Source organism: Lepus europaeus, chromosome 5 (assembly GCF_033115175.1).
Source record: "Lepus europaeus isolate LE1 chromosome 5, mLepTim1.pri, whole genome shotgun sequence".
Taxonomy (NCBI): Eukaryota; Metazoa; Chordata; class Mammalia; order Lagomorpha; family Leporidae; genus Lepus; species Lepus europaeus.
The window spans coordinates 51,510,566-51,522,874 of record NC_084831.1 but is presented as its reverse complement, the minus strand read 5'-3'; the positions used below and the strand labels follow the sequence as shown (position 1 = coordinate 51,522,874).

The following is a 12,309-nucleotide window of genomic DNA, read 5'->3' as shown; positions in this document are numbered from 1 at the left end:
TTCGGAAATTACTTTTTGTATGTGTCCCGCTTGTTGCCAAACTCAGTTTTAAAAGTTGTGTGATTAAAAACAACAAGCTTAGATTGCTTTAGAATTTATCCATTTTCTTGTCTCTCCTCCAAAATCGCACTCAAATTCCTCCTGAAATCTATGATGCATATACAAGACATTAAAATTTTTAAATGCAACTCAATTCTTTAAAAACTTAAAATTTCAAAATATTAGTACTAAATATCCATCTAGAAGTCATTCAAACTAATATGCAAATGTCTTTGTCTTTCCCTTTCTCTTTAAAAATGTATCCAAACCAATCACAGGAGTCCTGGAGAAGGAACGAGCCAAACGCCTCATTCACAACTACAATCTCATTTACAACCTGTCCCTGAGCCCTCGGAAAATCGACCAGGCCTTGCAGAGGTTCCGTTCTGGAGAAAATATGCTATTGGAGCCAGCTTTGCAGTACTTGAAGGAGTTATGATAACAAACCCATATTGTGAGAACAGATGTTTCCCTTATCTAACTTGGAAATGTGTTTCTCTTCAGCCTGAGAGTAGTGGTGGAGGCGCTGTCAAAGCTGAGGTGATGCAACCATTGTAGATGCTTTCATTTGGACTTGGATCTTTGCACAAAGTGATCAGAGAAAACTGGGTTTCCTCTGCTGATGTCGCAAGAATTAAAATCCTTTCTACTCTAATAAAGCTTATGACTACTTTTTCATGTTTTTTTTTCTACCCTGCTAATCAGATTATTTTTGGAAAAAAAAAATTCCACATAACAAAAACAAAACAAAGAACTAGAAATTGTCAATTGCCATAAGTACCTGCAAAGAGTAGACCTTACTACATGATTCTTCAATTAATAGGTCAGACCTTCCCTTAGTCGCCATACTAGGAAGGATTTCCATATTATAATAAAATAAACATATTAACAATATGTATCTTAACAAAGCTGACCTAAAAGGCAGCTAAAATGACCCAAGAGTTCTAAAAAGATATGGCAGTCATCACAGACTGACTATTCTGCCTCAAAAGACATTTTTCTGGGCAACTCAAGAACTACAAAAATAAAAGCAGTTCAGAGTAGAGATGCCCTTAGATGACATTTATTTCAATGGATCCAAATGGCTCATTAAGTGCAATGGCATTTGGACAGCTCCTCACAAGTAGGTAGGGATATATCTTTTCTCATGCCTCTCTCTTTAGCTGCTGAGCATCAGGCAGTCCTCAAAAACACTTTGAGGGGCTGGTGTTGTGGCACAGTAAGGTAAGATGCTTCCTTCATTTTCTGCATACCATAGTTGAGTGCTGGTTTGAATTCTGGATGTTCTGCTTTCAATTCACCTCCTTGCTAATGTGCCTATAAAAGCGGCAAAGGCCTAGGAACTTGGCCTCTGCCACCCACATGGGAGACCGGGATAGAGTTCCTGGCTCCTGGCTTTAAGCCTGGTATAGCTCCAGTTGTTGTGGCCATTTGGGAAGTTAACCAGCTTGCTCACTCGCTCTCTCTCTCTCATATACTCTGACAAATAAATAAATAAAACCTTTGTTAAACCACTTTGAACAATGGTCTCTATGAAATGACACCAAGAAGTGAGATCATTACTATAGCAAAAACAAATTTCGAGATATGTCACTCTCATAGAATGATGTGAAAACCTCTTTTAATTGATCTCTTGTCTGAAAAATGCCCCACTGCTTTTACTCCAAGATGTGTGTGCACAGACATGTGTTGTGTGTATATGTGTATTCAGCAAAACATTATTCTGCCTCTTGTGAAAATGTTAAGGCATAATTTTCACAACAGGTATAGTGACAGCTACAGTGGAGTGTTACAGTGGGAGAAAGAGATTGGATTCAACACTGAACACAAAAAGGAAAAGATCATTTGTAGCTAAGGAACAGCAGCATGGTAGAGAAGCCCTGGATGGAAAGTTAAAGGAAGAAGCATCAGGCAAGGGGGCATTCTGTCTAACTTAACAGGATTCTTTCTGAAGGCAAAGCAGACATCACCAGGGTGGGGGAGTGTCAGGAAAAAAAGAGCTCTTGGTTAGATATCAAAGGCTATCAGATTTTGAGGGTAGAAGATTCTGACTAGGCTGACTTGGCAGAATCCTTGTTCAAAGAGGCTAATAAGAATGTTCCCAAGAATGTCATGTAGTTAAAAGAAACCTCTGAGGAGTCTTAGGCAATAAGGAGATAATCTGTCAGTGTGTGCATGTGTGTTTATTGGAAGGCTTGCAAATAACTGAAGCTAATTATCATTAGTTTTTCTCTGGGTAGACATTAGAAAAGCGAATATTCAATTTAAGTCACAGGGAAAAGCTTAAATCAAGGAGACAAGGTGACGATGATAGAGGTTAAATGAAGCCTGGCTTTGAGGCAAACCATTGGATACAAACAGGAAAATGCTATGAAGTCATCACACTTCAGAAAATCATTGCAACCTCTGTGATGGAACTTCATGCTTGTCTCTGGAAAGTTTCTCACTTATCTCTGTCTTTTTGTTCTCATGCCAGTGGCATTGTGCATGCTCCCTGTGGTTGTGTCATTGACACGGAGGAAACCTGGTGTCTGATTTGACCAGCTTCCTCCGGCAGAACTTTCCCCCCACCCCCGGCTGCTATGTACAATGAACTGGCTAATCTCCAGTGGGCCTGGAGAGGCTTGGTATCATCTGGGTCTCCCCACTGTCCAAAGCTCCAGCCTATAATATGGGGAGAGGAATAGCCACTTAGTGCAGCTGTTAAGACTCTGCTTGGGACACTGGCATCCTGAATTCAAGTCTTGGCTCCACTCTCCATTCCAGCTTCCTCCTACTAATGTGCACCATGGGAGGCAGCAGGTGGTGGCTCAAGTATTTGAGTCCCTGCTACCAATATGGGAGACCTGGGTTGAGGTCTAGGCTTCTGGCATCAGCCTGGTCCAGCACTGGCTGTTGCAGACTGGGGTGAACCAGCAGATGGAAGATTCTTCTCTGTTTCTGTCTTTCTACCTTTTAAATAAAATTAAATATTTTTAATTATGAAAGAAAGAAGAGGAAAACGCAGAAGAATGACAGAGGCAGGTTTTCACCAATAGCGTGGGCCCTCTCCCAGTGAAGTGGGAACACTCCTGAACAATTCACTACCTACCCAAGAGCATTATTCTTATATTTAATATTTTTTATTTTTAACTGACCCATAAAAATTGTACTTATTTACGGGGTACTCTGTGATGTTTGGATACATGTATGTGTTGTCTAATGTTCATTCAAGCTAAACCTATCTATGTCTTTATACAGTTAACATTTCTTTATGATAAAAACTTTCAAAATTCTTCTAATTTTTGAGAGAAATATATAGTACATTAGCATTATGTATAGTTATCATATTGTATAATAAAACACCAGGACTCGTTTTTCACTTGGTACTAAATTATAGATTGAAAGGAGTAGTTTCACATTATTCATATTAAACAAAGCACTGTATGCAAATTACCCAGCACTGTAAGTGGCACAAAGACATGTTCCATAAAAGGAAATAACATTATTTTATTGTCAATATGGTTATTTCACTTTGCTCCAGTCAATGGGTCAAATCATTAAGTGCCTTTGCCAGGTACAAACAGCTTTCAAGCCTTCCAAGATGGCTTTTGTGGTCCTGGCTGGCAAAGACAAATGTCTTCCATATTTTTTCTTCCTCATATTCCTGCCTGCACTTGCTCCTTATAGTAAACCAACTAGGTTGGCATTTCTATGCCCATTATACTAATGGGAAACTGAGGCTTGGGATATGTATTTGCCTAAAGCCTGGCAGCCAGTAATAGACAAAGCCAGGGCTAGAACCTAGTCATACCCCAGTCTCTCAGTGCCACACTTGTCCCAGTTCAAGCAAATCACCTGTGTGGGGGCCATCTCCTCAGCACGTGTGGAGGTAACACCAAGCTAGGCCAAACTCTCGCTCACCTTGGTGTGCAGCACAGGGCCCAGATTCACCACCCAGCGGGCAGCTGGAAAGCGGCTGCTGAAGGAGCCCCCGCATGAGCATTATGAAAGCCCAGCCACTGCGTGCGCTCCGCAAGCTCTCCCGGATTCCTTGCCGCCTTCTGGGGACTGGAATAAAGGGTGTTTTCAGCACTCCTTGGCATGGTTTGTTCACACAACCAGAAGCACAACTGTGGAGATGGCACAGTCCAAAGAGTTTGCTAAGTGCTCACTGACTCTTCGGAGGAATTTCCCAAGATCATTAAGAGAAACAATAACGGGGGATTTGATATTCTAATTGGAATCAGAAATTGGACAGCTTTGGAGCTGGCCGGAGAACTGTGAAGCTCTGAAAACAAATGCTTGCCTTTCTTCTCTGCCTCTCCTCACCCTCCCTCCTGCAAGAGCTTTTCAGCTATGGCTCCAATGCTCCTTAGCAACAAAGGCGGGGTTCCCAGAGCCGGGGCGCTTCAGCAATGCCAGCCGTTACCCTCATTAGCATTCAGGGGCTCTCATCTGCCTGCACAGTTGGCCACAGGACTGTGCAAAAGGCAACGTGGCTTGGGGGAGGCCCAGCATTTAGCGTGGCTTGTTGGGAAATGGGAAGCCTCCACAAAGAGTTTCCAAACAAAAGGCATCAATATTATTTGTGGAGTCATGAGACTGCCTGGGGCACAATATGGCTCTGGCTTGGCCACATGCTGTCTCTCCAGGTTCTGTGGGAAGGCATGATGGGGCCTCCCCAGAAACATCTTGGCTGGAAATGTCGGTGCATTGGATCATCTCCCTCCACTTCCCCTCTCTCCTGTCCTGCCTCCTCCTCAGACTCAGTTTATCCAGGTTGGACAATGGGTGGACTCCAACTTACAGTAGGGGTACACAGAGTGGGGAGTTGATAGAGGGCAAATGGTCAGATGGTAGGACAATCATGAACAGATGGTGTTGCTGGAAATGGATTCCAGACAAATTCACAAGCAGATTGAGCTCTGACAAAGGCTGAGCAAGACTTATCTGCTGAAAAGTTATTGGCTCCTGCTCAAAACACACACGCCCTTCTCCCAAATAGTCTTCTGCACTTACATGAGGGAGATACCTAGCCAGGTTCTTTCTCACTGGCATTCTAAAATACAGGTCAACAGGAAAATTCCTGGAAAATGCCAACTGGTAGAACAGTTTTCCACATTCCTGTAGAGCCAACCCTGAGCAGAGTTTCCTGCAGCCTCCCTGGACTTGGACATCTTTGGAGATATGGAGCTCACTACTTGTTGTGTTTTCCTCTCCTGCTGACTCCAAGTCTTCATCCAAAATTGGTCTCTCTCAATCTCTTTTTGACTCTCTCTAGGCATCAGGGAGAGAGAGAGAGAGAGAGAGAGAGAGAGAGGAGCTCGTCTTTTTTTCTCCTCCAGAATGGAATCAAGTTGAGGCCATGGTTAAAGGATGAAAGAATATTGTGGGAACAGACTACGAGCAAGTGTATTAGCTTGCTATGGCTGCTAAAGACAAGTTCTATAAATTGGGTGGCTTAAATACTAGAAATTCATCACCACAAACTCTGGAGGGTAGAAGTCCAAACTCAAGATGTTGGCCAGGTTGGATCCCTCTGAGGGCTACAAGGGAAAATCTTTTCCAAGCTTCTTTCTTAGCTTCTTGTGGTTTCCCAGCAATCTTCTGTGCACCTTAGCTTGTAGTTACAAGACCTTGATATCTGCCTTCATCTTCATGTGGCATTCTCCTTTTGTACCTGTCTACATCTGTGTCTAAAGTTCCCTTTTCAATAAGGACTCCAGCCATACTGAAAGAGAACCCACCACAATGATTTCATTTTAGCTTGATCACCTCTGTAAAGATCCTATTTCCAAATGAGATCACATTCTGAGATAGTGAGGGTTTGGATTCCAACAGATCATTTATATATGCATACAAGTCAACCAACAATAGCACGTAAATAAATAAGTGCCCTATATATGTGTGATAAGATTTACCCTTGGCATAGTGAATGCACAACAGAAAGAATAAATGTCTCCACTTAACTGGATCAGTGGAGCTTCCTGGGAAATAAGACACTTAAGCTCAGCTGGGATGTTGAGAAGCAAGGTGACCTTCCCAGGAATGGGAAAAGCATATGCATGCCAGAGATAATCATGAGAGTTTATCAAGATTTGCGGTCCCCTCCCATAATACACAGAAGTACCCTAGTTTGTATGTACCCTTCCTTCTCTCTCTACAAGCCAGGATGTAGGATCCTTCCCTCATCGTGACTGATGCCCTGCTGACAATATTGACAACTGAAGACTGCAGAGGTGCTGAGAACAGCTCCAGATGAGTGGGATCTGACCTTTGACATTCACAGATATAAATACTCTATTTATGATGAGTGAGTATCAATACCTGAAAGTATGATTCGTGCCTGAAACTGATGGGAAATTCCACAGACTTTCCCGTATTTTAACCTCCAAAGCTGAGAATTTTGGGTCCTCTGTATGGCAGATTGTATTGTTTTTTCAAATAACTATTGTCCAAAATTTAATTCCTCCCCCCAGGGACAATACTTTACTACTAAACTGGTGTCAGTCTTGGCCTGTGACTCATAACTTGCCCCTCAATCAGAAAAACATAAACTCCACCTTGTTGTATCCAATAACCTACTTTCATCCATGAAGTTAGATAGAACTAACACAGCACTTCTTTTATTAAAAAAACTTTTATTTAATAAATATAAATTTATTTATAAAAATAAATTTTACAAACATAATATAAATATAAACTTTTATTTAATAAATAATAAATATAAATTACAACTTTTGGATTATAGTGGTTTTGCCCCCAAAACCACCCTCCCACCCACAAACCATCCCATCTCCTCATCCCTCTCCCATCCCATTCTTTGTTAAGATTCATTTTTAATTATCTTTATATACAGAAGATAAACTTGGTATATACTAAGTAAAGATTTCAACAGTTTGCACCCACACAGACACACAAAGTATAGAGTACTGTTTGAGTACTAGTTTTACCGTTAATTCACATTAAGGATCCTACATGGAAAGTAAGTGTACAGTGACTCCCGCTGTTGATTTAACAATTGACACTCTTATTTATGACTTCAGTAATCACCCAAGGCTCTTGTCATGAGTTGCCAAGGCTTGGAAGCCTCTTGACTTCACAAACTCTGACCTTATTTAGACAAAGCCATAATCAAAGTGGAAGTTCTCTCCTCCCGTCAGAGAAAGGTACCTCCTTCTTTGATGGCCCATTCTTTCTGCTGGGATCTCACTCACAGAGATCTTTCATTTAGGTCATTTTTCTTTGCCACAGTGTCTTGGCTTTCCATGCCTGAGAAATTCTTATGGGCTTTTTAGCCAGATCCAAATGCCTTAAGGACTGATTCTGAGGCCAGAGTGCTGTTTAGGGCATCTACCATTCTATGAGTCTGCTGTGTATCCCGCTTCCCATAATATATCACTTCTAATAGCAGCTTTAAAGATCAATCTGTGCCACTTCTATGTTCTTTTTTCCTTCCACCCCAAGCTTACAATCTCTTTGATAGTAGACTAGAATGTAGGGTAAAGGCAACATAAAACAGATAAGAAACCAACATTGCAGATCTCATCATGAAATACACATAAACAAAACTAAACCTTTGACAGTGAATGGAAAACAAGCAACCAATCATGTGATATCATCTGTAATCATGACAAATCTCAACTGAGCTTACTGATAGACCTGGCAGGTAAGAGGAAAGGGAGATAAGACCCAGCAAGATCCCTGTGTGCTCTTCAGTTTGAGATTTCTCCAACTCAGTCCTGAAGGCTCCATTTCTTTCCCCAGATTGGCAGAAATAGCTAGCTGTTGTCCAAATTTTGTGTTCTCTCTTCCATGGGGAATTTCACGGGGAATTTAAGGTGGAAAGTAACTGTACAGTAGGGACTCTTTTTGCAACCCCTCCTGGTATCTAGGGATGGATTCTTTTTTACAAGTTCTCACCAAGGGAATATAAACTACAGTAACATATATTCCTTCATGATCAGATTTTTTTAAAGATTTTATTTATTTATTTATTTATTTGAGAGGTAGAGTTATAGATAATGGGAGGGAGAGACATAAAGGTCTTTCACCCACTGGTTCACTCCCCAAATGGCCGCAACAGCCGGAGCTGTGATGGTCCAAAGCCAGGAGCCAGGAGCTTCCTCTGGGTCTCCCATGTGGGTGCAGGGGCCCAAGAATTTGGGCCATCTTCCACTGCCTTCCAAGGTCATAGCAGAGAGCTGGATGGGAAGAGGAGCAGCCGGGACCCAAGCCGGCGCCCATATGGGATGTCAGTGCCACAGACAGAGGATTAACCTACTGAGCCACAGCCGGCCCCTCATGGTTGGATATTTTAAGAACTAATTTTTTCCCTATCTCTGTGTTATTTCACCATGTTTTTAAAAATAAAAGTCATTTAACTTCTTTATTTACTTTGATATACAAATAGCTATTTCTTAGAACTTATTTCCTGGAACACTAAATTCAAGAGATGTTCTTCCAGACACGTGTTCCAGGTTCAAGATAGTTTGGGAAACACCATTGATAATAACCCTTCTCCCTTGTTGAGTTCCAATGTTCAAGGCACAGTGCAACTAAACAAACCTATACAAAACTATTCTCATACCCTTCTTCAATCCAAAGTTATTCAACCAAGGTATTTTTATTTGCATATATTATTTTGTCATACTTCCAAACTAGCATTCTGCACAAGACTGTACAAGAAATCCTGTCCTAGGTAAAGTTACAGAACCTTAAGTCTTCCAAGCCACCTACAGTACATTCTGATTCTTCAAATACATATAAAGCTTATATCGTGTCTCAGATCTCTCTGTGCTGCCGGTTTCAGAGCCCTGAATAATATTGTTGAATAAATTGAAAAAAAGTGTCACAAAACTGCAAATTAATGAAATGACTACCCTTACCCATCAAATAAGATCAAGAGTAGCTAATGTCTTCTTAGAGATAAATAGCTCATTGTATTCCTTGGTCTCACCAGCATCCATCCCTCCTGCCTCATTCGCCACTGTTTACCCATCTTTAGTTCAGCCACGTGGGCACCTCATTTCTTCCTAAAGATATGATTAATGTTCATGATATTTCATCTTTACAAATGTAATTTTTCTTCTTATGATATGTTTTCTCATGTTTAATTCTTGAATTCCTGTTTATTCTGCAAGACCTAACCATATGTCCTTTATCGTATAATTATCGTATAAAAGTATCCATAACACACATCTTGGACTACAGCCCCTAGAAAAAAACAGCCCATCCCAAGTCAGCTCTCTCAGCTACTCCCACTAGCATCAACCTTGGTCAACAACACTTCTTAATCCTTACTCAGCGATGGCACTAACTATCCTTGTGTTCATCATGTGGTACAGAGAGTGAAGGAACAAAAGGCAGGTAGGAGAAATTTTTTTTCTTTTGGAGGCCAGGAATCAGGGATGAGCAAGAGAAATTATAGAGAGATGGACTTTGGTTCATCCTGATTTAAAAAAAAAAAAAAGCATTGTCCATAAGAAATTATGAACAATGAAGTAGGCTGCTTTCTAATGTTGGTAGTTTCCTGCTCTTAGAGACACTCAAGGTAGATGAAAAGCTATCAGTATCAGTTATGATGAAAGACAGAATACTTTGGCTATGAAGAATCCAAGAAGTTCTCAGATCTTCACCAACCTTAACCTAGTTTAACATTCCCTCTAGATTATATGGATTTTTCTCTGTCCTTTTATAGCCATGTCCACATTTGTAATCATGCCAACACCTTCTCCAATTGATTGAAGTCTAGAGGGTTCTAACTCCACCCCTGCTATTTCTCATTCAGATCAACAGCAAAGTCCAGTTCATCCAAAGTGTGAAGTCCAATCTACACTCAGCCCCTGGAAGAGTGACCAGGCCTCCTTATTCACCCCCTCACCTGGAAGCATTGATTTGTGACAGAAGAATCGTCAGGAGTAGGGAAGAATTGAAGAAGAATGGTGACTGTTTTCAGATGAGAATGCTGAAACTCAGAGAAGTTCTGTGACTTTGGTAAAGAAAGAAGGTGAGCTAGAGACTGAGATGAGGGCCTGCATTCCTTCAGCACAGCTATTCCTTGCTAGATCTGCCAGTCCTGCTGCATCCTGGTTTTTTATTATTATTATTATTATTATTATTATTATTATTAGAGCATCAGTTCCTCTTCCATTCCAAGAGCCGGACTGGCAAATGGCAGAATGCAAAAAACTCTGGTCCCACAGATTGTGAGGGTTGGGACTTATTTCCTGATGCCTCAGGCCAAGACTCACTGTACCTCATGGAAGTGGAGAGGAAATGTTAATATTTCAGATATGCTGTGGGGCCAGGGTATGTGATCTCACCCAATACTCAACACAGCCCTCAAACAAGACAATTATTTCTGCTGTATGTCTAGGGAGGTGAAACTCAACAAAATAGTAGGAAAACCATGACTCAAACAGAAACATTCCCAGCTCCCAAGCCTATGTTGGCCCCTGCTTTGGGCTGCCTGGAGGAACCAGGAATGGCTTGGGTATAGCTTTCTTCTGGGGCCCTTTGAGTTGGAATATAACAAAGGGCTCAGTCCTGCGTATTTCTCTTTTTTACTCAAAAAGTATTTGTACTTACTACTTGTCAGCCCTCAGTAAATAGTTTGAATGGATTTCTGAAGATATGTTCAGGCAGACTTCCTCAGTAATGCTCTTCAAAATACCCATGGCCAACCGGATTTCCTTCCATACTGATCCCTGATCCCTGACTGGAATTGGTCTGTTGGAAGCTTCTTCCCCTGGTACTTAGGGGGTCAGAAAATACAAGTCCACTTCCATCTACCTCTCTCCTGGTCCAGCCACTCACTCTAAGAATATCACTCAGCCAGCACCATAGCTTACCTTCAACCCTAAGGAAGCATTAGTGACTCATTCTTACATAGACAACTTAACTGCAATTGACCTGAGGCCACCACAAATACTCAAAAATACTCAGATGCTTCAGAAGGACCATTTGTCATTGTGATACATCAGTCTATTCATTCATTTATTTATAGGTTCAGTGAGAACAGATGCCTCACTGCACTTGGTGCCGTACCAGGTACTTGTCACACAGAGATGAGTAGGGCAGGATGGGATCACAATCTGTTAGCAAAGGCAGATACCAAGGCTGTCAAATGCCATAGCGTGTAAGTGCTGCTTGAGAGAAAAGTTAGGAAAACCAGGAGCGCTTGGTCCTAACAGAGGGACACATGGGTTCAGCTTGGCAATAGGAAAGTGCCTGTGGTTCAAGAAGGTGTCCCAGAGTAGTGACAACTGAGCTGAATCCTGATAAAGAAACGATTGGCCAGAATGAGGGTGAAAGTGACAGAAATGACCTTTTAGTAGGACAAGAAAGATGAAAAGATCCCTGAGATAAGAATCCATCCAGTATTCTGGGGATTGTGAACTATGGTTACATGTATGCATGATATCCCAGATGAAAGGGAAGGAGGCAAAGTCAGAAAAAGCAGGATAAGATCGTGGAGAATTGATGCCTTGCTAAGGCTCATACAGAGGGCAAAGGAGTGTGATGTGACCATTACTCAGAATCCATCTGGGGAAGCAAGTTAAAGATGCAAGAACAGAGATAGGAAAAACTCTGCCAATACCACCTGTGTGATTCAAGTGAGTCACTCACTTCCCATCCTTGAATTTCAGTTTCTCTATCTATAAAGGAGGCTTTCAATAACCTCCTGTGTGGGATTATCATAAGGGTTGGATATAAGCTATGTGTCTCACACTAGACAGGTCTCACAATGGTAGCTGTGCATTTTATAAGGTTCGTGTTCTATATTAACCCGATCAAAAGACAAAGAACTTGCCACGAGAGTGGCCTTTCTTTGGAAGGGCCAGGGGAATAACGCCATCCAAAGAACAACTTAAAAAATCATTGACATCCACAGGTAAATAATTGATGTGTTTGGACCATATTCTAAAACCTCTGTTATTATTCCTACTTACTGCCTCACAATGACACCAATAGCTGTAGTGCATTCCTTAATTTCAAGGTCCTGTTATGCATCTTACAATATTTCATCCTCCTAATTCAAAATATTCATTCCAAGTGGTTCAAACTTCACAAATAAATAATTCCTGATGGAAAATGGAGTTTTTCCATCTGCCCAGACCATTTTCCATCTGTTCCTACAAGCACATGGCAGGACAGAGCTGGGTCGTGAGGCCCGTTGATTAGTCCTGATTTAAGGAGAAATGGCTTTCTCCCAGATGGATTGTGCATTAGTATAAAGATTAGTTTCCACTGTTATTAGTTACTATGTTATGAGACAGTTTTAGA

The 12,309-nt window shown here is 41.3% G+C and overlaps 1 protein-coding gene across 1 annotated transcript in view; it reads left to right on the top strand.

Annotated features, from left to right (window-relative positions):
- The window catches only part of C5H1orf87 (chromosome 5 C1orf87 homolog), an 85,773-nt gene extending 85,295 nt beyond the window's left edge, over positions 1–478 (top strand). The window contains exon 11 of the mRNA XM_062190089.1: positions 318–478. Coding sequence (XP_062046073.1) covers positions 318–478 — 161 coding nt within the window. The remainder of the gene's footprint in view (positions 1–317) is intronic.
- Positions 479–12,309: the final 11,831 nt, after the last annotated feature.